The 27620-nt window shown below is 38.6% G+C and overlaps 2 protein-coding genes and 1 long non-coding RNA gene across 3 annotated transcripts; all 3 read right to left on the bottom strand.

The window, feature by feature from the left end:
* Positions 1 to 551: 551 nt before the first annotated feature.
* Positions 552 to 15347, bottom strand: LOC143024108 (uncharacterized). The gene is made up of 3 exons (XR_012966262.1): positions 15236 to 15347; positions 14715 to 14818; positions 552 to 588 (listed from the first exon to the last, which is right to left on the bottom strand). It is a non-coding gene; the product is annotated as an uncharacterized LOC143024108 (long non-coding RNA).
* On the bottom strand, positions 1215 to 4163 carry LOC143024121 (uncharacterized). The gene is made up of 5 exons (XM_076182892.1): positions 3982 to 4163; positions 3594 to 3680; positions 3177 to 3367; positions 2789 to 2954; positions 1215 to 2510 (listed from the first exon to the last, which is right to left on the bottom strand). The coding sequence occupies exons 1-5, from the start codon at positions 4070 to 4072 to the stop codon at positions 2323 to 2325; spliced, it is 723 nt and encodes a 240-aa protein (XP_076039007.1). The 5' UTR covers positions 4073 to 4163; the 3' UTR covers positions 1215 to 2322.
* On the bottom strand, positions 4171 to 5992 carry LOC143024110 (uncharacterized). The gene is made up of 6 exons (XM_076182878.1): positions 5962 to 5992; positions 5594 to 5671; positions 5432 to 5524; positions 5085 to 5187; positions 4472 to 4658; positions 4171 to 4182 (listed from the first exon to the last, which is right to left on the bottom strand). The coding sequence occupies exons 1-6, from the start codon at positions 5990 to 5992 to the stop codon at positions 4171 to 4173; spliced, it is 504 nt and encodes a 167-aa protein (XP_076038993.1).
* Positions 15348 to 27620: the final 12273 nt, after the last annotated feature.

Below are 27620 nucleotides of genomic sequence, written 5' to 3'. Positions count from 1 at the left end.
GACAATACAAAAAGTAAAGCTCAGATATAATGAGATGCAATACATTACAATACAGAGCATAGGTGGTTAAGAGAGCATCAACATTAGTTTATTGCATTACTTTTGAAAGAAAAAAGAAACATGCTTATTCGACATATTCAAACAGTTGTAAGCATTTAAATATTGTGCTTCTACTGAAACATGCAGTGAATTACAGCAATAATAAACAGAACAAAGCGACTCGTTTATACAAAACATGCAATGTGATAGAAGAAAGCAATACATTTTAAATAAAGAATTTACATTTGAAAAAACAAGACAAAACAAAAAGTAAACGCACAAAAAGCATTAGTAAAATAGATTCAAAATCAACATAAAAAAATATGCATTTCTTTTAATAACAAAACACAAAAACGTGCGCAAATACATGCAAATAAAGAAACACAAATAATACATAAAAAATGTACACCTTTCATAAACAAATCAAAACCAAAAGAAATCATGCCTGACAAATAAAAGCATGCATAACATTCATGCATAGTATGTGCATGTAACACTGCACATTATACATACCGTAATAGACGTCCCTACACTCATAATGTTGTATTTCTGAAATCATAAAATTATTTCTTAAATCCATACATATATGGAGCCATCACCATTAACAGTGATCAATATATAATTTTCAAGTATGTGAAATTTTGGCTAATTTCCTGGGTTTTTTTTGGACATGAATATGTAGAAATACTACATTTTCTTTTCTTTACTTTCTGGTTTAAGAATTTTATATAATAATATAAATGCATTTTAGCATATATACTTATAATATTGTCCATAACACCTTCACAAACATTAAGATTATGTACAGGAAAAATTTTGAGAATCTGTGTCAAATTCTGAAAAATATTTTTTTCTACTAATAAATCTTTAATATTATCATTGAATAAAAATTCATAATTTTCTATTAATGATGTAAGACTGCTGCTAGGATAAACTAAAAATTTTTGCTTTTCCAAATCCTTATTTCTTAAGGAAATATTATTTTTATCAATACTAACATCATTCTTATCTCCATTTGATAATGAATGTTCACAACCCAGCCAGCAAAGTTAATCTGGTCCAGATCTCAACCAGATCTGTTGACACAGAAAAACTGATCTTGACCAGATGTGGCATCCAGATCTGGGCCAGTTATGGTCTTGCACACTCCATCTGATCTGGCTATGATCAAGTCATCCAGGTCTGGCAATGATCTGGCATTATAATCTCACCAGGTCTACACCAGGTGGTGCCAGGTATGGTTCTGATCTTCCACAGTGGCCACCAGACCTGGCCCAGATGTGGAGTTCCATGTCGCATCTGTTCTAATCCAGACCATTAATGATTTGTATCCAAAATTGAGTTGAGAAAGTCGCATTCCAGTAGTAGCGATGGAAGAGGGAGGGGCGATGATATGAGTTGTCAATGAAACAAAAAAAGATATTTTAATCAAAAATATATTTTATTCATAACACATTTAATAAAACAGGACCAGTTAAAATTTTTCGTTACATGTACAGAGTATTGCTACCGGTACCTTAATTTGGAATTTCCATAAAAGCTAAACCTTCCTTGCAGTATAATAGGCCTAATTACACTAAAAAACAATTTTTCTCACAAATATGGAATGGCATGGCATTGCATGAAAATTAAGAAAAAGATAAAAAAATCGACCTAGTACAATATACATGTAAATTGATTTACAGTCGATAGAATTTATGTAAATGAGAATGTGATACTGGCGAAACTAATCCGAGACTGGCGCTTATATGCAAGTAGTACTGACACAAAGGAGGCTCTGCAACTGTGCCCCTGGTGTCTACATGTACTTTTTCTGTCAGCGCCACACTTGGATTTGATTTCCTGCCACCACCACCACATTTCATTATTACACAGATGTTTTGACAGAAATTGAATAATTAACGTTTAAATTTTGTTTTGAAATAGGCCTACTTGATCAGGTTTCCATTTTAACATCACATGATAAGTGTTGATGCCTAGGAAAATGGTCAATGAGGAGGGGCAAAAATAAGGATTTATGAAATTAGCGTAGAACTGCAAAAACACAGGTTGCCTAATTTGATGATTGTTTGCAATAAATTGGGAGAAAATTCCGGGGACCGAAAACTAACTAAATAATCAATTGCAGCACACAATTTCCTGTGGACGACCAGTCATGCTCTTAGGATCCATTTGTAGTTTCAGTGTGCTACACAAATTGCACCAATCCATTATTTCTGCTCAGCCCCTTTATGCCAAAAACCTGGGTACACAAAATGCTCCAAACTCACTTCAAATAGAAACCTAGTCCCTTTCGATCTGCTCTCCGCCGGCATTTTCAGCCGCCTCTGGCTGATCCACTCGGGTCTCCAATCTACATGTGCCCCATTCTTTTCTGCCACCATCACGATCCTTTGCCTGGTCAAACCAGCTGGTGAGGGCAGTTCGGTAGTCTTTGTCAGTGGCGTTAGGGTGGGATCTCCTCAGGGCATCTGGAAAAAGAGATAAATAAGATCTTGAAGGGGCAAATGGATGATAATTTTCCATTTTGTAACCTAACTATCAATATGGTAGGGTGTGGTCCAAAACAAATTGATGTGATGGGAGTAATTATGATGCGTCCATTCAGCCCACTGATGCCTTTACCACTTTTCTTGGCCATAAGTGTAATCAGACCGAGCAAGCCTAGACACTATATCTCTGCAATCAACGTGCCAACTAGGGATTCCTTCTTACACCACAAAATAACAAAAATGTTTCCGGAACTTACCAAAAACAACTCTAAAAAGCCTGAGATTTGCGAAACCTCGCTTTCCAGCTTGGCCCTTTCCTGACAGGTTAAATTTCCTGGCCACTTCAGTAGTAAAAACCTCCTCCATTTTCCTTCTTGTGTCCTCTTGGACAGTACGTCCATTATAAGCAAGCAGGTGGTTTATCTGCAATTAACAAAATAAACATCAGCAAAATATTTCTGACATTTGGGAAGTACATGTAAATAGCGGGAGATATCAAATGATAACAGTGATTGTATAGCAATACCATGCGATGCAACTGTAGTTTGTGTTACATATAATTGTCACTTCAAAACATGCAGTTCAAGGAGCATAAAATAGTGAAATAATTCCTGCAATTTGTTTACTGCTATAGAGTGAACTTACTATTTGGCTTTTCAGATAATTTTCTTCAACCATTTTCTTCTCTAGATCAAAAACGCCCTCTAATGTAGTGAGAGGCAATGTACTTTCTGGCAATGGCTCAGATTCATTGATGCTACCAGACTTCCTCAAAATTAGACGTTTCAATAATCTCTGTTCCGCTTTAATTTCCTCGAGGGCAGTGAAGATTCGTTCTGAAAATCAGATGTAGGCAATGCCAGTATAAGTCATGACACATTAATTGCCATTAAATGTATAGTCATAGAAATTCGTGAACATGTAGCCAACTCTAGAATAGTCTCTATTATAAATTGGTAATTGCTCTTCAGTTGATTGTTTATTTGCTAAATGTACCTGGATCAACCAAAAACACAGGGGTTGGCTTTTTGAGGTGTATTAGATTTTTGGAAGTACACTTACCCAACGTTGGCAGCAATGCACTATACAAGTTTTGGTTCCGGACACCAGTAGCAGTAGTAGTACGTTCTATGTCCGAATTTCCGCTAACTGAAACAGTGAAGTTAATAAAATCTTTAAGCACGGATTGTGAATTCAGCTAATCAAATATTATACATAGACGCAATACATTTCAAAATATAATTGCACTGTTGGAATGGTTACTTGTTGAAAACACACAGAAACGGAGAGGGATTGATGTTGCTAATACATGTATGTCAGGCATTAGTATAAGAATTTTTCTATTCGATATTTTACAGCCATGGCATTTTAAGAAGGAAAAAATTCTGAATTTAGCTGCAAAGCCCAAAGAAACAAAACCAATATATAATTTACCAGAAAAAGGACTTACTTGATACTGGACTTTGTCTAGCTTGTAGTGCACTGTCAGACAGGCCAACTGAACTGTGCCTAGTTCCTGCGCCACTAAAACTGGGACTCATTGGATTCGATTGGGAACTACAGGCTACTGGACTGCTCCGCGGTGAATTATACTGCGGACGAGGGCTCACGAATTTGCTGCAACTTGATAAGGCTGCATTTAAAGGTTGACCTGAAATTCAATAGGAAAATCTCTCAAGAACTATTTAATTGTCTGATTATAGCATCTGAAATGTGTATTGGTACATTTATTTACCACATTGTTGACAATGATTTCTTATGGTGCCAACTCACACATGCAGGCAAATTCACGTTGATTGTGAATCTTGTCTTTAATCGATTCCAAATTTGAACTGAATTCTAAGATATACAAAAGGCCTTCAACTCGCACCTTCCTTACCATGCAAAGATTAAAGAACTACCAGGTCTATTCTGCTTGTTAATTATTAATTACCTGTTACTTGTGGTGGTGGTAGTGGTAGTGATGTTGTGTCAGAACTTTGATCAATTTCATCCTCAGAGTCGGATACATTCTGATCTCTGATTCTTTTATACTTATTTGTATGCGGAAGGGGAGGCATGGGAGGAGATGGCGAATGACCTCTTCGTTGTATATTGGCACTGTCAGGATCGTACCTTTTTGGGGATCTGAAGATTCAAGAGAATTTATTTAGAGTACATGCATACTATAGTTATAAATTTGTCACCAAAATCAGGTGTCATGAGGATGGATTCCACTTCACTGTCAAGCAAAAATCCCAAAATATGTTTATATACCCAGTATTAGCCAGGTCTATATTTAAAGCTCTGGGGATCGACATACTGTAAGAGAAGAAATATTCACGTGTAGTAAATTTTCGTGAGACTGACAGGCCACTAGCAAAATTTTAATGGCGCGAATATTTCTTGCTTTACAGTAACCAAGAGTGTAAAATTACCTGTAACCAAGAATGTAAAATTACCTGTATTTAAATAATTTATTAAATCTGTTTTATTGGCATGACGGATTTATACATTACAGGCGATATCTGAAAACAAACTTAATTTATACCTCAGTAAAGTTACATAACCTACCTAATTGATCGCTTTGAACGACCAAGATTTTCATCATCAGTGGATTCCACCTCGGAATGTTCCTCTAGCCTCCTAAATTTCGACCAAGCTGCACTCCAATCAACTGGAATTTTAAAGGGCATAATTAAGCAAAAATATATCTATCAAATCTAATTACTATATCAAATCTAACTACCAATCCACCAGAATGCTAATCCATAACAAATTGTGAATAACATGAGTGAATGTTTGGAAAAGTAAATAAGGTCGAAATGAGAATCAGAGTCAGGATGATTCTTAGGAACACTTTGTTTCAAAATGAAAACTTATGCTTGCCTTTAAGCTTTGCACATCACTTTAATACTTACAATTGCGGTAATGGATTGGCTTTATAGGGTATGAGCGCCATTCTTCACCAGGATGAAGCTTGCGCTTGGCAGCATTCTCACACCATTTTGTGTCTGTGAATGGTGGCCAAAGGGCACATGAACATCCATCTTACCAGTTTGAAGGTATGACGGCCAGCTCACCCTTTGCACTCGTCGTGTCAGCATATTCCACAACGCAGTAGTCTATCTTTTCAGACATTTCTCTTATCACAAAACAATCTGAAAATGTTTATAAAAACAAAAGATTTATAAATTTTGCAAGCACATTGTGAAGATTGTCCTAATATCCTAAAAATGAATCACGCTATCAATACTAATTTTTCGTAAATGTAAGCCTACCTATACCATTCACAATGTACCCGGGTAATTACATGTACCTAGGCTCATGTACATGCATGTACACAGGTCTACTAAATGAAGATCAATTTAGAACATGTGGATCAGCCTAGACTAAAGGACCAAATATCCTTCATCCATGTCTGAGCGTAAACATAAATCATGGGACTTACCTTGATGAACAGTTCGTAGAAGGTAAAACATAGTGGGGACTCCTAACTCTCATATACTTGGTTTTATTTGGTCCCATGTACAAAGGCTTGGTCCAATCCAGTGACTTGGTGTTTGTTATACACAAAAATCCAGCTGCCAGATACTCCAAGTTACTGTGATTACAGTCATTTCCGTGTTTGCCAAAATTGCCTGTCACCATGAGCACATGAATGGCAGGTCTAAAACAGCTCTGCTTCAAGTGTTACTAATTGCTGCCAGCATTAGTTGCTGTAAAGTTAACTTAGTCGTGAAGTATAGTTAATGCGAAATTGTTGTTATAATAAAAACATTGTTTCACATATCCTAATGCACTGAAAGTGGTTTGTTTGAAACACCTGGCCATGCCACTTGTGATTTTTAATGTGCACTGAAATGCAACAATGAACGAAGTGAAAAGTCGCCAGTACAAGTCAACTTATAGAATCAAGGAAATAAATTGGTGATAATGATTTTAACAGCTAAGGTAAATTAGACAATATAATAACTTTAAGTAATACTGTTCTCCAATATGCATCATTATTAAAGTTCTAACTCTGATTACAAAAATTGCTGATTCATGAGCAATGTAATTTTTGTGGAGGCAGCTAGGCTATGATTCAAAATGCACAAAGTTCTAAAAAAAAAAGAAAAACTCCACAACCTGATGTACCTAATGGTCACATCCTCAAGACAAACACCTAACAATCTATACTTTACATGCCCTAATAAAACTGATGCAACATTGGAATGACAACATCACTATTATTGCTACTTGGGAGCCTTACATACTTGTAAAGAATCTCTTGCAAAGAAACAGTTTTAATTGACCCTGTAAGGTTTGATACCTCATATATGCCAAGTTGAGAAGAAACCAAAGGATAATCAAAACAATCTAAAACTGACCGGAAAGGTTCATAAATGACGAAAATATTATCTGAATCTGGCGATTTTATATTATTCCTGATTAGGCCAACATGACTGTCAATACCAATGCAGTTATCAGGTTTATTCTTGGAGAAATACAGTTCATTGTATCGGACACTGGTATACTGGGAATATTTCCTGTATTCAAATGGAAGAGGTCCTGAAAAATGTGCATGCTCAAGGCTACATTTTGTCTGAACTGAAGATTTTAATTTCTTAGTGCCATTCCTTTGCCGCTTTGTTTCAGATAGTCTCCTAATTACTTGAGGCAATGGTGAATTGGGTTTCCTAATTATTCTCTTCATACGACCTAAGAAACTTTCAAATGGGAGTGCAGAAAATGAATCAAGGGTTCCAAATCGCTGAACATCAGATGCCAAATTAATCAAATTGTGCACATTGTAGATGAGCATATTCCTACCATAAAATTTCCAAAATTGATTGACAAACATGAGGAGAAGCTCTTTTGCATACGCACAATGGCTTGTATGGTACACTGGACTTGACAAACAGTATATACTGACAAAGAGGAGCAGAAAATGTTTGTAAACAAACCCAGGGATGTTATTTTTTAGTGAAACTATGCCACTGTAAAGAAGGAATTGTCTGAACTCTGTGGCTTTCCAACGATCTACATCACTCAATGAACGGCATTTCCTTGGAAATTCACGAGGAATAAACGGATGAAATGAAATCAGTTGATCAGAGATAGCTTTGATATTATTTGTACCAATCCAACACTTGTTTGCAACGGGACCCTTCATCCAAAGCCATATAAGCCGTCTCATTACACCAAGATAAATGAAGTGCATTGGATCCAGGACAAACTGAGATACCATACTCAAGGGCAGCTGACACAAAGGTGACTGGATGTTTGTGTGGTGTTCGGGTTGTGCCATTTCCTTAAAACTTTCATCAGTACGCAGATCTGAATCTGTCAGAGGGAAAGTAATCTTATCTTTCCAAAGCCCACGCTGTGTACATCTTTCACAGCCATAGTAAGCAGTGTGTCCTTTAACCTGTTTTAGGTAAGATCGTGCTGGGCAATCACAGATAAAACAGGATATTTTAACTAATACACCCACTTCGGTTTCTGACAATGTTAGAGAAACTCCATGCTCTTCAATTTCCATCATTTCCTTCACAAAGTCCTCAAGATACTCATCGATTTTTCCAGGCTTTTCCTCCCCACAAAACAGGCCAATAATAAACGGAGGCATTCCTCTTAACTCGTCAATTTTGCCCAATATGGGCCAGAACTGTGCCCTGGAACTTTTAAACAGAGGTAAACCATCTATGTTAACTTGAATGTGAAATGTCAATGGGAGTCCTGAAGAAAAAGTGTGATTTTGGCGCACTGTCTCGGAAACGCCTTCAGCTATCCCAAAGTGGTAGTGTAGTGGTTTGGTTCGAACAAGCCAGGGAAAATGAAATTCACTTTGGTCTCTTATTCTAATCTCTTTGGTAAAACCACAAGTAATAGCCACTGGTTAGTGGATCTGATCAGTCGTAGCTGGACGGTGAGCCTAACGTCAGAGGCGGTGGCGGCTGATGACTGCGAGGCTCGATGGGACTACTACAAGACTGGACGAGATGTTGTTGCTGCTGCCGTGGCTATTACTATTCTGCCCTGACTGGCCGCCGCTGCCCTATTTAAGGGTCGCTCGCGGCTCAGCGTAGTTGGCAAGAGAGGTCGCTAGCCGCTCGAGAACCATTTGCTGGCTCCTGATTGGCTAGCTCATATTCACCTCTTGCCAACTATGGGAAGTGTGTGACCGCCTGTGGCTGCGTCACTACAGTAGTACTTCCCCCCACCAGAGATTTGTTTAATTGTATAACTTGTCTGTGTGCCAAGTAGAGTTCGGGGATCTTTGGGTAAATTTGGTAATGGAACTCGCAATATTTTTAACAGACTGTGTAGAGCAGCATGACTGATGCTGAAGTCTGTTGCCCAAACAGCAAGTGCTGATTTAATCTCATCATCGTCGAGCTTTTCGTATGTTTCATTAATTTCATCGCTACTGGAATCCGCTGAAGATTTACCATATGAATACCAGCTATCGTATGAACACACACTTTGATTATCCTCGCAGTCGCTCTCTACATGTAGGTCGCTGACAGCAGACATATTTTCAGTGACTATCGACTCGGAAGTGCCTGTAGAGTTCCTCTTTACAAGGGAAAAGGGGACAAGTGTGAATGTAGTAGTTTCAGAGGGATTAGCCTGTTAAGTGTAGTAGGGAAGGCTTATGGGAGGATCTTAATTGAGAGGATTAGGAGAGGAACAGAAGGAGTAATTGGTGAGGAACAGTGTGGATCAGATCTTTGTGGTAAGACAGATATGTGAGAAAGCTATAGGAAAGGGGAAGGATGTTTTTTGGGCTTTTATGGATCTGGAAAAAGCTTATGATAGGGTAGACAGAAAGGCACTGTGGGAGGCTATGCAGATTTATGGGATAGGAGGAAAGCTTTTGGGAGCTGTCAAGAGTTTTTATGAGAGTAGTAGAGCTTGTGTCAGGATTAGAAATGGAGAGAGTGAGTGGTTTGAAGTAAAGGTGGGACTTCGTCAAGGATGCGTTATGTTGCCCTGGCTGTTCAACTTATACATGGATGGGGTGGTGCGAGAGGTGAATGCTAGGGTAGTGGGTCAGGGATTGGAGATGGTTAAAGAAAATGGAGAAAAGTGGGAGGTGAGCCAGTTGTTGTTTGCGGACGACACTGCGCTTGTGGCAGGATCAGAGGAGGGATTGAGGAAGCTGGTGGCAGAGTTTGGGAGAGTATGTGATAGAAGAAAGCTAAAGATAAATGTGGGTAAAAGTAAGGTGATGAGATGTACAAGGAGTGAAAGTGGCAGTAGACTGGAAGTGAACATTAAGGGAGAGCGACTGGAGGAAGTGGATAGTTTTAGATACTTGAGTGCAAGTGTAGCAGGAAAAGGTGGAGGTAGAATGTAGATTGAGAGAAGCGAGTAAATGCCTTGGTGGATTAAAGAGTGTAATGAGGAATAGACATTTGGGAATGGATGCGAAGAGGAGACTGTATGAAGGAGTGATGGTGCCAACAGCACTGTATGGGGCAGAAACGTGGAACATAAGAGAAGAAGAGAGAAGGAGTTTGAATGTGTTTGAGATGAGGTGTCTGAGAAGTATGGTGGGGGTTACTAGGCTGGATAGAGTGAGAAATGAGGAGGTGAGGAGGAGAACAGGGGTGAAAAAGGAGCTGGGAGATAGGGTTGATGAAAGAATATTAGGATGGTTTGGACACATGGAAAGAATGAGTGAAGAAAGACTAGTAAAAGAGGTATGGAAGGCAGATGTGGAGGGAGTGAACATGAGGGGATGTCCTAGGATGAGGTGGATGGATGGGGTGAAGGGGGCTTTGGGGAAGAGGGGAATGTCTGTTGAGGAAGGAAGGGAGAGGACGGAAGACAGAGGTGAGTGGAGAATGGTTGTATATGGATGATGTTGTGATTGCATGAGGAGGAATGGGTGGGGGGTGAGGTAGTATGTGTGAGTAAATTTTGACGCAGCCCGAAGGGATTTCTCCCCGTCCTCTCCTTATATGCAAGGGGGGACGGAGAGGGGGGGTCGCCGATTAAATGAAGCGGCCTTGCTGTGGATGTGCTGTGTCTTGCGACACTGCTTCTGACCCAGGGCAGTGGGCAGGGTGCAGGGATGACCCGTCATCCAGGAGGTGCTCAGATGAGAGGGAGGGTGGGAGGGGTGTGGAGTGTATTTAGGGATGAAATGGGTGGGAGTGTTTTTATGCCTTTCCCTTTTTGGCTACCTCCCTTGTAAGGGGGAAAAAGCCTTGGTATATGTATGTATGTATGTATGTATCGACTCGGAAGGAGTGGCAATATGTACTGTGTCAGTACCAATGTCACTGTTAGGAGGACACTCATATGATAGTTTTTCGGCCATCCCAGTTTTCCCTTCATTCTCAATACCCTGAAAGTCAATGTAAACTTCATCGTCTTTGGTGTTGTCACCTTCATAATCATTTACCCAATTCTGAACATCTTGCAAATGTGCTAAAACATTCTTTTTGATATGCCTGCGTTGGGTCCAAATAGAATCACCTGAACGTGCACGCTTCATGTTCCTCAGTTTACCAGCAGAGACCAGATATATGTTTTATTTGAAAAACATGGATAGACTAATTGCGAGCCTACTTTTTATGTAGGCCTACCTGGACAATTAGATAAAAGAAGTATAGGACTGTCTTAATTTATACGAGCCAGGAACAAAGCCCATGCCAGAAGTAACAACAACCAATCTAAAAGCTACTACATGTACTAAGCCAAACACCACAAAAGGCAAAAAATTCCACCGGGCTTGCTAGGCCAACATTTTTATCAATAGACGTAAATACGGTAGCCTATAATCATACACCAAACCAAAAACCATGCAATTTCAATTTAACCAGAGCCTCTTGCCCATGTATTGATCATTTAAAATACGAAAAACCTCAAGTCTGGGCCTACCATGTATAAGACCGCAGTACATAGACATGTACATGTACTACATACTGCATACACGTACACTGTACATGCACACACTATGTGCCACCCCCACATATTTTTGGACGCAAAAAATCTAATATTGTTATAAAATTACTAACACTTAATCAGAAATAATGCAAAAAGTAAGTTGAAGCACATATATACTATCTAAATCTACAAAATTATAAATACACGAACACAGGATTGCTCAGAAATTCACGGATATTTTGCAAACACAATCATGGTGGAAATGATAAAATGGCCGTCAATGCTTTGTGTGGGTCATCCGCAGCAAAAATGTTGTAAAGTATTATTTTAAAACATTTCACTTGGTAGGCTTTTAATGGTAAATAAAATAATTTAAAATAAAGTAAAAATATAACAACAAATTAAACTTTAAGTTTTGCGCTGCTGGCAAATCCCCCTACCGTACCAGAAAGTATTTTTGGCGGGACATTTGAATCTAAACATGCAATTTATCAAGTCTGAGAAAGTGAATTCTTGTGACTGATCATTTGGTCTTAATATTAGGTTTGGTCGACAACGGCCTACAACTTAAATGTAATGGCTATTGGGACGGATTGAGCATTTATGCAGGCAGACAGAGCTTTTTCTGGCCTAAAGGCCCATTTTTTTATACTTTCCGATCAGGCCCAGATCTGATCCATATCAGGCATGCCAAATCAGATGTTTGCCTTGCGCCAGGGCCATATTTATCCTTCTGAAACACACCGCCCAACTTCCTGTTTGACGATATAAGCCATTTTGGTGCATTGGCATATTTTTTCAGGCTTGCTATAGTTGTGAAGAAATAAATCTGGTGACCAAATCTGTGCCAGGTCGATTTCATATCTGGCATGGCAGGCAACTAGAACTTTTTAAAAAATTTGATTTTATAATTTTCTTTTATAAAAACTGGGCAGTAACCCAAATAAATAAATTTTGAAGCATTTAGTATCACTACAAACATGTCAAAATTTGCTGTGGAACCAGATATAAATCAGATCATGTTCCAGACCTGGCATCATCTGGCCAGATCTTGCCAGATCAAGCCAGAAGTAAATCAGGTCTGGGCCAGATTAGCCTTGCTGGCTGGAAAGAGCCACATTTATGAAATTTTAACAGTTTATAGCAAACATAGCCAGCAATATATGTTACAGCATTCATATTTATGATGCTATCCTTGTTTTCATTTATAGTAGCATCATCACTTTCCATAGGATTGAAGTTATTTATAAAATCGATTATTTCTGGAGTGATCGGATGAGCATCACCTACATCAGATAACTCTATTGACTCCTCTTCAAATGGATTAAAATTAGAGAAAAACTTCTTAAGTTCTGATGATGCTCTGTCTTCTTTTTGTAGGTCAATAATAGGTGATTCACTCTCACTTATGGTGTTTTGTGGATTAAAGTTATCAATATTTGAATCTAGAATATTCTGGAGTGAATCTTGAATTGTAGAATTATCCCTAGCAGGGGAATATACATCAGTTATATATTTATTCTCAAAATCACTGTTTGATAATTTCTTTTCCGCATCACAGATCTTCAGGTACTGTAGCACTGGGGTTTCGTCATCTAAACAATTGCCTTTTAGGGTGTGCTTCATCAGATGGTTACACATAACAAGTTATTAAGTTTAGGGGCAGTTGGGGTGTCACTATTACCCCCAGAATTTCTAAGTACACTGAAAAAAATTTCAAGGCAATCTTGGTTGATTCTGTTTGTTATCAAACATTTAAAATTCCTCTGTTTAACATCCTCCCACAAATTTATCAAACTTGAGATATTCAAAATCCACCCTTCTATACAAGGAATAGTCCTTGTTGAGCCCTTAAACTTAAAAGATTTGAACCATTCTGACGTTTTAAAAATTCAATGTTATCATTGTTGTCAGCTATAGCACACTTTCTAGATTTATAATGAAATAAACTATTGCTGTTAAACACATCAAATAACTCATCTAGATCCCCGAACTCTACTTGGCACACAGACAAGTTACACACTTCCCATAGTTGGCAAGAGGTGAATATGAGCTAGCCAATCAGGAGCCAGCAAATGGTTCTCGAGCGGCTAGCGACCTCTCTTGCCAACTACGCTGAGCTGCGAGCGACCCTTAAATAGGGCAGCGGCGGCCAGTCAGGGCAGACAAGTAATAGCCACTGGTTAGTGGATCTGATCAGTCGTAGCTGGACGGTGAGCCTAACGTCAGAGGCGGTGGCGGCTGATGACGGCGAGGCTCGATGGGACTGCTACAAGACTGGACAAGATGTTGTTGCTGCTGCCGTGGCTATTACTATTCTGCCCTGACTGGCCGCACCTAAAACTGCATGAGTATTTATTCCAGCTGCTACAGTATGACTGAAGACCTGTGATGCTAAATTGACTCTCATCTTATCAATTCCAGAATTAAAAATATGAGAGTCTGTTAATTTTGGAGCTAATTTTAATAACATTTTATAATCTTTCAAATAAAACTGTTCAATATATTTCCAGGAGACAAGTTTGTCCCCTACTTGTAGGTCATGTACTTTTAAATTGTTACGTACACTTTTCATAAGATGGGGAGTGTCATAAAAAAAATAAACCTTTTCACCATTATGAAAAAAGAAAGGTGACTGGGGTGATATGGTAAGTTTACGACACAAGCTCCTATTGTTTGGATCTTGATCACAAACAATGAATTTGGGTAACAATCCCACTTCCTTTAAATTTGCCACACAATCATGCACCATTTTATATAAAATATCTGCTTTTATTGATTTTGAAAAAAAAAATACCCTAAGACCTGCTTCCATTTAGAACAAAGACTTTTTGCCATAAAAACCATGGCATACTGAGCAAGTTCTTCTTTTCTGCCATACTGGCCAAGATCTTCATATCCTTCAATCAAGTCTTTTTTCATGTTAAAATGAAGACTGTTTTTGATTGATATTGCATCAAACACTATGCCACAGACTTTGTCTTTGTCTTCCATGGTTGCTGCTTTTTGATTTAGTAGTTTTAAAACGGCCTCATTCCAGCCTACGTTGAAATTGATTTGGGACACCCAATACCTAAGCATCCAAACTGAAGGCAATGTAAAGATACTGGCCAAAAAATTATAAGCTCTGGCACTTTTGAAGTACAGTCCTAGTGCTAGGCATCGTTGTGTTAGTGAATATCTCCTGCCAAATTTTGAAACTCTGGATAACTTCAATTGGGTTTGAAAAAAGTCTAGTGCTGGTCCTTTGAGGTAATTTTAAACGTTTTTTATAATTGCAGAGGGTGGGGTGTACTGTTTGTGATTTTCTTTGCTTACCTTTATTTTCTCAATTTTCTTTAATAATCTACATATTTGCATTCTCTGTCTATGGATAACTGCAGATTGTTTTTTCTTTTTAGCAGGGAAGCTGCATGAAGACCCTGGAAAGTAAATGATTCCAGTAAACATCAATATAAAACAAGATTTTATATAATGCTAAGCATAAGTTAGACATTACAAATTGTAAATGCTTGCTTGTAGAAGCATTACAAGTAAAAACCAATCCATACAATTTCCTTACTTTATACAATGTAAATATAGAGATTGAAAAAAATTATAAGTACCATAATTTATTCATTAATATGATTGCAATTAATATATCTTAAATAATTTACACAGTACTTATTGGTTTGTTCTTGTTATTGTAAATCAGTTAGACTGTCAGTTAATTAATTGATATAAAAAAAAACTCAGTAAAAAATATATATACATATATCTATTAATATAATCTTCGTATTATGATGCACAGACAACATCTATACATTTTTAAATTGTAGTGTGTTAATAACCATACATACCATTTAGAATTTCTTGAGGCTCAAAGGGTGGCACATCTTGTTCATTTGAATTTACTTCTCAAGCTGGATGCTCAAGATTTAATTCATCTGTAAAAATATTGATTACTTTTTCTGGTATCTCATTACACTGGTCAACAATTTTTTAAAAGTTGTCTGCTTCTTACATAAGATGAGCTAATTCCTATGTATTTTACTGTCCTGAATCCAAATATCTCATTCAAAAATTAGTATTGGCGATAGGTTTAAAGATACCAGGCATGTAACATTTTGAGTATTTTATTATAACGTACAATATGTGTCATCATGTTTTAGTCCCTAATCTGTATCTACTCTGTCTTTTTGCTTTACGCTTAAACTGGGCTGAAGGAACATCTCTTGCCAATGTCCAGCAATAGTCTGCAAGCATTGATGGGCTCCATTTGCCCTGGTACCGTTTTTCCATGGCTGAAATATCCTGGTGAAACCTTTCACCATGTTCATCACTAACTGCACCACAGTTTGCAGGAAAGAAGTCTAAAGTGAGTCCAAAAAGTGGATTTTAAGTGACATGTTACATCCCATGTTCTTGTAAGCCTTGATGAGATTTTCCACTAACTCTTCATAGTTTCCTTCCCTTTTGTTTCCCAGAAACCCCTTCGCCACTAACTTGAATGTCTCCCAAGCATCTTTCTCCTCCCTGTGAAGGGCCGTTTCAAAATCACTGTCTTTAAGAAGCTCACGAATCTAAGGACCGATAAAGACACCCTCCTTTATCTTAGCATCGCTCAGTGAAGGGAATTTGGATTTTAAATACTTGAATCCCTGACCGGATTTGTCCATAGCTTTAACAAAGTTTTTCATCAGTCCCAGTTTAATGTGTAGCGGTGGAAGCAAAATTTTGTTTGGTTCAACGAGAGGTAGATGTTGAACATTTTTTATCCCAGGCTCCAATGACTGCCGAGGGGGCCAGTCTTTCCTGATATAATGGGAACTTCTTGAATGGTTGTCCCATTCACACAAAAAGCAGCAGTACTTGGTGTATCCGCTCTGCAATCCCATTAGAATGGCAACAACTTTTAAGTCGCCACAGAGCTGCCACTGATGCTCATCATATTTTATGCTTTGTAACATATGCTTTATATTCTCAAAGAGTTCAGTGTTACACTATCCAGTGTTTCCAATTGCTTAATGTAATGCTATTTTCACTTTCAAAATTATTGATATATGTAAACATTATTTATAAAAAAGTAAATGTTACTGAAAAGACCACACTCCAGTCATCTGAGATGAAATCCCAATATTAAAATATTTTATCTGGAAACCTGGAGTTTTAGGGAGACGCAGAAAGGCCAGAGCTAGGTGTAGCCTGTGGATGTGATTGACAGAGGGCAAGCAAGCTCCCTAATACCCCCAAAACATACTGTATCCACCTCATACTCAAGGCAAGAGCGAAGGCCAAAATACTTGATATATCATCTGAATTTGTTTTTTAATCTGTAGTTTCTGTAAGAATGTAAATTTTAGTCCTCTTTTTATTAGTGTACTAATATTTTTCTTCCTCAATGCAGCCATCCCAGTACCTTTCAACAAATTATAAAAATTACAATAAGACATACCCTCTAGATTTTGATCTGGACATCCGTTGTGACAGAGCCTGTTGGATTTTGCATCCAAATAATTCTTTCTTGAGAAATACCTACTGCATACCCGGTAGCTTCTGTTTAGTTGTTCTGGTGTCTTTCCATTGATCTGGATAACGTTGATTGCTATTTTCCATTTGAAGCATCTGTTTTAATATACAAAATGAACATATTAAATGTTGGGGAGAGTTGCCATTTACCCTGGTAAGATCATTAAATCATGAGGTAGTTCTTTACCACAGGATCGCATTTTGAAATGCTCTTTGCTAAATACATGAAATGCTCGTTTCTAAATAATAGAAGCCGTGGCAACAACTGTAAATTTTCATTTTCATTCAAAATACAAGTTAAAGCTTCTAGAATCATTTCTAGGTAACATGTGCCATGGGTAACAAAGCCTGAAACAAGGCCTGAACGCGAACTTAATTTAGTTTACCATATTTACACTAATTAAATTAATAAACGAAGATTTAATGAATATTCTTACTGTTCCTGATCCTCAGGGAACCTATGAAATATCAAATCGGGGTCAGTTTCTTTTCTTTTCATGCAAATAATGCATGCATGTGACTTGTTCACTAGAGCTGCCATGCTTACATTGACTTCATACACACTGAAAATGTCAAATTTGCCGCCTGTCAAAAATGTAAACAAACAGACGACAGACCAGTAATGCCATCTCTACTCTGGACGGTTTCATGTGTGTTCGTTTATGCGTTACTGAAACTCAGTTGCCAATTACTAAATTAACATGCGCAATTTAAATCTTCCTATCTTTCCTATATAGTCTTTGGTCTGTAGTTTCACTGCAGCTACCATTTTCAAACCATTAGGTGAGAAAGAAAATGGATATAAATAATACTAATTAACCATATAATGTCTTGGGGAGAGTAAAAGATCGTGCGTCAACGGTTAATGTGCCTCAAACATGTATGCCTAGAATTTAAAAAAAAGTAGCAAATACGTAAGGTTAAGAGTTTTAAACGGAACATATGAACATATAGATAATTTATTTTCATCATCATCCCTTGGGGAGAGTAAAAGATCGTGCATCAACGGTTAATGTGCCTCAAACATGTATGCCTAAAATGTAAAAAAGTAGCAAATACGTAAGGTTAAGAGTTTTTAAACGGAACATATGAACATATAGATAATTTATTTTCATCATCATCATCTCTTGGGGAGAGTAAAAGATCGTGCGTCAACGATTAATGTGCCTCAAACATGTATGCCTAAAATGTAAAAAAAGGAGCAAATACGTAGGGTTAAGAGTTGTTAAACGGAACATATGAACATATAGATAATTTATTTTCATCATTATATAAAGATGATATATAAATGATTAAATGTTCACAAAGTATAGTAAAAAAAAAATACGTGGCACTGCATGATTTAATGAAAATACTTTTATATAAAGAATATATACACAGCAAAGCTATAATTTCTAAACAAAATAGTTAACATTATTAATCAACATATGTGTAAATATGTTGGAAATATCCGTGCTATTTTATGTACAGTTCAACATAGACCCGGATGGCTTTAACTTGTAACAAGCTCCTTGTCCTCTGACTGCTTCAGATATGTGACAGAGGGCTTTTACGGAATCAAGATTTAATTTATTTCTGATATGTTTTTATTAGGTGTAATTTAGAAAACAACCGTTCAGCGGCTGTGTTTGTGACAGGCAGCCAATATCTTTAGTGCAAATGTAGCCACAGTTTTAAAGGGATACTCATCACCATATTTCACAGTTGCAAGCTTGTTATAAAATTCGATTGGCTCACCTGCTTTCTCTGTTACCTCAGTGGGCAATGGAGCACTGTCTAAGCTTCTCCAATTGTTGTCAAGTGTTTGAATCTCTCCTTCATATACAGTGGCGACTCGTAGCTAAAATTAGTGGGGGTGCTGCTTCAGAAATTTTTTATCCTTTGTTTTAATATTGTGTAAAAGGAAACAAACAGGTATAAAAAGAAAATTTATTATGAAACTTGACAAAATCCCAAAAAAGCAAAATTAAACATTTTTATTTACTAAAACCTAAATTGTTACAATTCAAGGTTGATCCAGTCCTTTAAAAACAAAATCAATTCTTCTTGTTTTAATTTGTGTGAAAAGATAAAAAAAAATTCTCCTTGATGTCTGCATGACAACTGAGGAAATTTTTCTCCATTGAAAGCACTGCAAGCGCATTTAGTCTTTCAGATTTCATAGTGCTTCTTAGGAAAGTTTTTATTCTTTTCAGTGTTGAAAAACAGCGTTCTGCCTCTGATGTAGTCATGGGAATTGTCGAGGATTTTTATCAGTTTCGTAATTAAAGAACATCTAGATTATCTTCCAAGATAAATTTCAACAGCTCAATTAATTTGCAATATTCATGAATATCGGATCTACAATAGAATACTTTTAGTTCAGTTTCAAGCTTTTCTTTGTCAATCATGGGATATGGTTCAGTGGTCAGTACTATCATTTATGTGGGAAACTAATTCTTAAAACTAGTGAAGCATTTCTTGTTGAACAATTTGGCAGCTACTAAGTGTTTAGTGGAAGAATATGTCCATTATATCAACACATATACAGTCACACACTTCCTTAGCTTCTGCCATGAGTGTCTTTGAAGGATTCTCACAGTACTTTGAGTTTATTTCTAAAATAGCAGTTTTGAAATTTGCTATGTATTCATTAACTTTAAACACACTAATTTCTCGAGACTGCATCTGGTTGCAAATTATTTGAAGATGAGACATAATCTGATAAAAAACAACAACAACAACTAACTAACCAAAAATTGAATATATCATCATTCAGGTATTTTAGAAATCCTGTTGCCTCTGCAAAACTGATTCCAAATATCAAAAATAAATCATACGAAAATCGACTAAAGCACATGAATCTGTTTTCCCTAAAAAAGCATAGACTCAGAGGTGACTTGATACAGGTCTTTAAGATTTTAAAGGGAATTGACAACATCAAAAGTGACAAAATTTTCACATTGAATGAGAATCAGACAAGAAACAATGGTCTCAAACTGTCCAGAAATAGATTCAATTTGGAAGTAGGTAGAAACAACTTTGCCAACCGTGTAGTTAATGAATGGAATAAACTTCCTGCACAGGTAGTGCAATGTAGTTCAGTTCGAAGCTTTAAGAATCATTTAGATAAATACCTAAGTAAGATGCTGTAATGATTATAATCTATCTTATACTATTTGTTTTTGTTTTGTTATCATTTGTCTGTCTGATTTTCATTTATCATTAGTTATATGTCAATTTATTATTTACTATTTACCTGTTTGTTTATTATTTTAACTATACCTATGCATTTATTTATGTATTTTATTTGTTATTTACATTATTATAGTTTTTATTTATTATTTTATTATAAGCGGCCTTGCTGTGGATGTGCTGTGTCTTGCGACACTGCTTCTGACCCAGGGCGGTGGGCAGTGTGCAGGGATGACCCGTCATCCAGGAGGTGCTCAGATGAGAGGGAGGGTGGGAGGGGTGTGGAGTGTGTTTGGGGATGAAATGGGTGGGAATGTTTTTATGCCTTTCCCTTTTTGGCTACCTCCCTTGGAAGGGGGAAAGAGCCTTGGTATATGTATGTACGTATTTTATTATTAATATGATTTTTTTGCATCCGACCTAGATATGGATCAAAAGGTCTCCTGTCGTCATGCTCCGCCTTTGTAATCCTTTGATGTTGACTGAATTTCATTAAGGCAGTTTTTTAAAGGTTGCAAATGTTCATGAACTTTGTTTATGGTCCATATGTTGAAGTTCCACCTTGTAGAAGATGGACATGGAATACTGATGTCCATATGCTTCTTGAGAATGGACACACGTTGTGATGATCTTGAGAAGAATGTTGGAATAGCCAGAATGTTAGAGAAAAATATTCTTGCGTTTTGTGTAATACTTGCTGCATTTCTCATTATTAAATTAAGTTGATGTGCATAACAGTGAATGAAATGTGCATTGCTATAAACTGCATTTTTGCCTTTCATGACATTGCAAGATCAAATGTCTGAGCTATCAGTTTTTGTCCATTTCCTTGAAGGATTATGTCCAATTGTTCTAAAATATGTTTTGATATGCCATCTACAGTTTGATTTTCTGGAATAAAGAATCCCCCAAAACACTCAAATATTTCTCCATTCAATACATACCGTAGAACAAGGACCATTTGAGTGTGCTCTGAAACATCTGTTGTGTCATCAGCCATCACAGCTACAAAGGAAGCTTTTCTAATTTCTGTCCTTATCTCCTCATGGTATATTTGTAGCAGGCAGTCAAGTATCTCATTCTGAATGGTCTTAGAAACCAGTAAAGTCTTCAAAGGTGTTTCAAAGTGATTCTTCAAATCTGGATCTAATTTAGATGCAAAATTTACTAATCCTCTAAATATCCCTGGATTAACGGAATCCTCTTTTTCATCATGTCCACGCAAGGGAGTTTCAAAGTTTCCACAAAAGAAAATGCAGTCTATTATTTTGGACAAAATTTCACGGCTCTTTTTAACCTTTATATTATGCTCATTGATTGAATGTCTGTATGCCTCACTAAGTTTCTCCTTAATATTTACAGTTCCTAAAAGTGGCAGCGAAAGTACATTATCAACGTGCTTCTTTGACTTTTCATGATTTTCAGTTTTTTCTTTCATTTTGTTTATATTTCTAAAACCATCATTTGTCTACGTTACATCACCTCCAAACAGCAAACATGGGAAGCAAAACAAAGCATTTTTTACCTCACAGCCGCAAAGCCAATTTTTCCGTTGGTACCATTCATTATTAAAGCTACGATATTTCTTGTTGCTTATACCAGGCTGAGGTATTTGAATATCTGGTGTTGAACAGCCTCTTTTCTTAACTTTAACTTTCTCATGTAGAGACAGCTGTGAAAACTTAAGCTGCTGAAGTGCACTTACAGTCACAGAACTTATTTCTTGGGGATGGAAGGACGCCACCACAGAATTGATTTCTTGGGGATGCAAGGCCATGGTTTAAGTTTTCTGTAAAATAAAAGAACCGGGAATAATAATAATAATCAAATAGAATAACTGGAAGCAGGATGATAATCTAATTCTACACATTATTACATTGAAGAATATGGTACAGTACACTGTTTTTAAGTGTAATACACGCGGAGTCAAAAAGAAACGCTACCTTTCTCTAGCACGCCAGGGTCGGCACTGCGGGAGCGACATAATGAGTTCGACGCGCGTTCTCACATTCAAACGGTTTGTGGACAAAGTCCCGCCGTCAGACTCGGACAGACTTTCTTCAAACCGTTTAATCAGCGTGTTCGACAACCAGATACCCCGTTCACACATTACTTTCAACACATGTCTGTCGAACTGCGTTTGACGAACCGTTAGACTGTAAACCCCCTCTTACTGCGCACTCAATTCAAATTTTGTAATTCGTTCTGTATGTTGGTCCTACTCTCCACTGTCCGCTCTCACACGTTCTATGTGATATCACGTTTGCGGTCCCGTGAGACGTGCAAAACGTTCTCCTTCTTTACCTCTGTAGGTTCTGTACACATATACATCATATAACTAGACATTAAGCAATAAAGATTAAATATGATGTTTTTCGTATTAGGGTAGACTTAGCTATGATATAATCGGTATTCGGTAGTCTTAATTTCTTTACCAGTGCCTATTTATCTACAAATTTAGGGCACTTGTCACATTTTTATCTTGTTTAATGAAAAACTACAAGGCATCCAGTTTCTGCAGAGGCCCAAGCTATTTGGGGTGGGGGGGGGTACAAGGCATAGTTTCTGCAGAGGCCCAAGCTATTTGGGGGGGGGGGGTACAAGGCATCCAGTGTCTGCAGAGACCCAAGCTATTGGGGGGGGGGCTCCAAGGCATCCAGTGTCTGCAGAGGGCCAAGCTATTGGGGGGGGGGGGGTACAAGGCATCCAGTGTCTGCAGAGAGGCCCAAGGTATTGGAGGGGCGGGGGTACAAGGCATCCAGTGTCTGCAGAGGCCCAAGGTATTGGAGGGGCGGGGGTACAAGGCATCCAGTGTCTGCAGAGGCCAAACTATTTGGAGGAGGGATCCATCTCAGCTGATTTTGACCAAACTTGTTTTTATTTTGAACAAACTTGTTTCAAAGACAAAGTAATATACAGTCAACCTCGCCCAAGTCGAACCCGCATAAGATGAATTTCATCTAAGTTGAAGGAAATTATGTTTCTGTTGAATTATCAAGTCGAAGAAAAAATTCTGGTCCCAACAGATTTGACTTAGGCGAGGTTGACTGTGTATACATGGCAGCAGTCAGCCATATCCAGAATATTGATTCCGAGTGTCATCCATGCAATCAAGCATTGGCTCTGATTGATATCCAATTGCATCAATTGATGAAATAATCAATCCAACAATCTATTTCAAACATAAAAACAAATTGGATTTTTATTCAGATTATACAAAGATAGAAATGATACAAAAATGTACATGTTTTTGGATAATCATACAGTACAAATACTACTATCCCCCCTCTACATGAAACAGGAAGAACAGGGTGTCTCAGGTCTCTGTACAGTAAATTACATGTTCTCTCTTCAGTGATCATACAGTATTGATACACATTTATGAAACAGGAATCAGTTGCAGTGTGTCTAAGGACACCATACAGTAAATTACATGTACTTTTTTCTCTTGAATGATCACACCGTATTGATATATGGCAGTCAATGTCTCATGACTCTTGAATGATCATACAGTATTTTGTACAGGTGTTTGACAGTCCAACACTACCTGATTTTTGTTCAATACTGTCAAATTTTACATGGGAGAGTGTGTTTTACCCAGACTGGTTAATTTTTACACATTCACGAATGTTGTGTGGAGCCTTGCGCCGGGGCATAACTTGGAAACTGAAGGGTATATCGCCCTTCACGTACTTGAAACTGTTCAGTGTAGGTCTGCCTGCACCAACACGGTTCTTTCCACCACCTATCATCTTCCTACGAGATGTTGCAGTAGGCTGCACACCAATCGTCTTGGTGCTCACAAGATGTTTTCTCTATCTTTTCCCATGGGCATTGGCAGCACCTGAGTATCGTCCAAAACAATGAAGCGCTGAAGCCAAGGCAGTATCAGTCCCTGAGGCAAGTTTCTGCACTTGTTTGGTGAAGGTTTTTAGATTCCCCAAGAGAATCTTTGTCCTGCATGTACCTTCGTTGAATTGCCTGAAATGCCTCGTTCAGTCCATTCAATATCGGATCATTTTCACAGCTGTCATCACCAGAATTTGACGTGTTTGAAGCGGAACTGCGGGCGTCATACTTGTTTTGCAGCACACGTTGAAGGTGTAAACTGTCAAGCGGTCTCATAGCACAAGGAGAAGAGCCAGCGTTTCCACAGTGGATTTTCCTCACAATCCTGCACTGGTGGGTTGTCATGATCAATCTCTTGGTCATTTGCATTCCCAGAACTGGTTTCCCATGGGCATGATGGGTTGTGTGGCCTTCTCAGGTTCCGTGGGTTTCTGCTGGTGATTAAGTGACACAAACCAATCATCTGGGACATTGGCACAGCCAGTTGCAACTTTGTACAAAAGCATCCTCATTGGTGGATCGTTGACGGGAATGAAGTTCCAACAGGACTAGGCATTGTACTTCTTTATAACTTGGTACTGATGCTTGCATGGTCCACCTGTAATGCAAAATGAAAACGTAAGAGATTTTGTTTAATATTCATTGTCAGGTGTAGGGATCATTCAAGTGTTACTAATGCAGTGAAGGGGAGGGGGTTCTGCTCAGAAGGGTAGATGAATGTACTATCCTGTACGTTGTTGGGGGGTGGGGTTAGAAATTTGAGATGATTTTGCACATGTGATAATTGAATGGTCCCCTATGATTTTTCCATTAAGGAAACAGACCTGATATTAAAGGGGATAGACTGGGATACTACCAGGGAGGTATTTGTCTACATGTAGCTCTCCCATTGGCATTTTTGCCAACTGCTAGTGCTATGGTGTCGCAGTGCAATTTCGAAGATGATTTTGCAATAATTTACAGGTGCACATATAGGAAAATATATCCCGTGTACATGTTCCTGTAAGGAGATTAAAGCCGGAAAGGCTAATACATGTACGCTGGATCTTCATTAGCTGTGAAACTGAAGTTATTGCCAGCAGTCAGCTTAGTTAGCTAATCAGTTAAATCTATCATCTGGATCCCATTCAATTGGCTTGGGCAGTCTAGTGCCAGCCATAACCCAAATATAAGGAAGTCTCACCTGTCATGTTCTCTCCTATCTCGCAAAGGGCCACTTCAGACAGAAATGACGATTCCTCCAGTGAGATGTCTGGTTTGTCCGGTGCATCAATCGTCAGGAGGAGGAACCTGAAGAAGAGCAAGTCAGCAGATACAGTAGCCTCCACCCCCACCACAATAGACGAGCAGACGGTATCCGGACACGCCATCAGGGAGCTCCTGCACAAGGCCAATATCCTGACGCAGAAGAAAGAGGCTGAAGGACCTGAGGCCGAGATCCAGGACTTCTCAACGCACCTGTGTTCACGACTGAGAAGAGTGTCCCCCGTGAACTTAAAGGTGCTCTTCGGGAAGATCCTGGAGGAACCGCCTGAAGGGACATCTTCCATCACCAACCCCAGGCTAATCCTCGATTCTCTGACAGGGACACCACAACCTCCTCCAGCGTCATCACAACCTGTACAGTGGCAACAACCTCCCGTGGGAGTCCAGGCAGCAGCGATGGCCCCTCCTCCAAAGAAGGCAACATACCAGCAACAACCCTACCAGCCCATACAGTACCAGCAACAACAGTTCGTCAAACAACCATACCAGCAACAGCAACCTATATTCTACATCCCGCAGAAGCAGCAGCCAGTCTCCCCGTACCAAAACCTGCAGCCACTCCCATCACAGCAGCCACAAGTTTGGACGCCACGGATTGCGACACCATCATATAACTTCCGTTCTCCAGCACCTGACTCCACTACCTCGCCAAGTACTTGAGTTTTCCGCCTCTCTGCTGCCTCGGATATGTTGCCCTCCATGTCATCCCCCAGCGTCTCGACCCCCAACGTTGTCTGCTGCCATGGATCTGATGGCCACATCCCCCAGCCTGGACACCCTACAGAGTGCGTCGAAGGAAGACAGCGACCACGATTGAACACGTGTCTAAAATGTATATTGTAAATATAATGTATTTTGTGTATTTTCCTAGATAATATTTTTTGTCGATCTTTTATATTCCCATATATTTTTATGTATGTATCTGAATAGAATCGCCAATGACGACGATGTCAATCACATAAATTCCAACAGTTGTCCCCGGACTCGAACCCAGAACTTGTACGTTAGCGAATCTATGCTTCTACCAACCACGCTACTGAGGCTATAAAATTCTTCAACCTCGGGGTTAATCTACACCCGCAGGATTTGAGTCGACAGCTGACTGCCGTCCTAATCTCAATTTTACGAAGAACCAGCCCACCCATAGGTAGTGGTGAAGCAGGTACGTATCCTTGATGGACTTTCGTCGTTGTAATACCTGAATAGAATCGCCAATGACGACGATGTCAGTCACATAAATTCTGACATTTGTCACCGGACTCGAATCCAGAATTTCTGTTAGCAAGTCTATGCTTCTACCAACCACGCCACTGAGGCTATAAATGAAGAAACTATATCTTGAATGTCATGAAAATTAAAAATATAAGTAATGAGAGAGACTTGAAAACATGAACATTATTAACAAAACATATCTTGGTAATACAGTGAAAAGCAGTAAATTGAAATATACAATGAAAAGCAAGAACTTAAGATATACAATGAAGAGCAAAAAGTTGAAATGTACAATGAAAAGCACTGTTGAATTATATAAGGAATGATTAATAAATAGCTTAACAAACATAGAAGAAGAAATCTTAGTTTGAAATGACAATACAAACAATAAACTTAAAGTAAAATTGACCAGTTAACCCTCCAAATCCCCTACGGCATCTCATCCTCCTGAATTGACCGCATTTGACCCACTGTGTTAACTCGAGTGTCCCTTGGGGATGGGGGGTGGGGGGAGGATTATGGAGGAGAAGATGAGTCTCCCTAGGGGAAGGGATTTGGTTGATCCTGAAGTGGCTGAGGGAAGGAATGAAGATAGACTGGTTATTTCAAAACATTTGTATTAAAAGCACATAGTTAGATTCAAATCTGTGTATCTGTCTGTCTCACTATGTCTGTCTTATATAAAATTTGACTTTATTCATGAATAGACAAGTCTCTCTTGCCAAGGTACTGCTCCTGCCTCTGAAGCGTAGTTGTATGCCAGGTAATCTCGGTTAGCCTTTGATTGTCTTGTGTAGTTTGATCCCTTTCGACGCATGTTCCATGAGATTCGGTTCCTCCCTCCAAGCTCCAGGTAGCATGTTGTGCTGAGCATCTTCGCGATCGACGTCGGTGGGAGCAAAGGGATAGTGGTCGAGTATGAGATTGTGCAAGACACTTCCACACATGGTGAGCAGCTTCACTACTTTAGGTTCCTGTTGTATGGTGGTGTTGAAGAATCGCAATCTCATTTGCAGGATACCGAATGCATTCTTCACCACACGACGAGCACGAGACAACCTATAGCTGTAGATCTTCTCATGGTGAACCTGGGATGTGTATGAGTAGGGTTTCATTAGCGTTGTCTTGGGCGAAGGCATCATCTTTTATTATGTGGAAGGGGATTGGAGTGTCATCATTCGGCAGAGTGCTGTCCTCAGGAAATCCCACTCGGTT

This window comes from Oratosquilla oratoria, unplaced genomic scaffold, assembly GCF_046742065.1.
Source record: "Oratosquilla oratoria isolate Oo_2021 unplaced genomic scaffold, ASM4674206v1 SCAFFOLD93, whole genome shotgun sequence".
Classification (NCBI taxonomy): Eukaryota; Metazoa; Arthropoda; class Malacostraca; order Stomatopoda; family Squillidae; genus Oratosquilla; species Oratosquilla oratoria.
The sequence above is the reverse complement of the archived record's forward strand: the minus strand, read 5'-3'. Positions and strand labels throughout refer to the sequence as shown.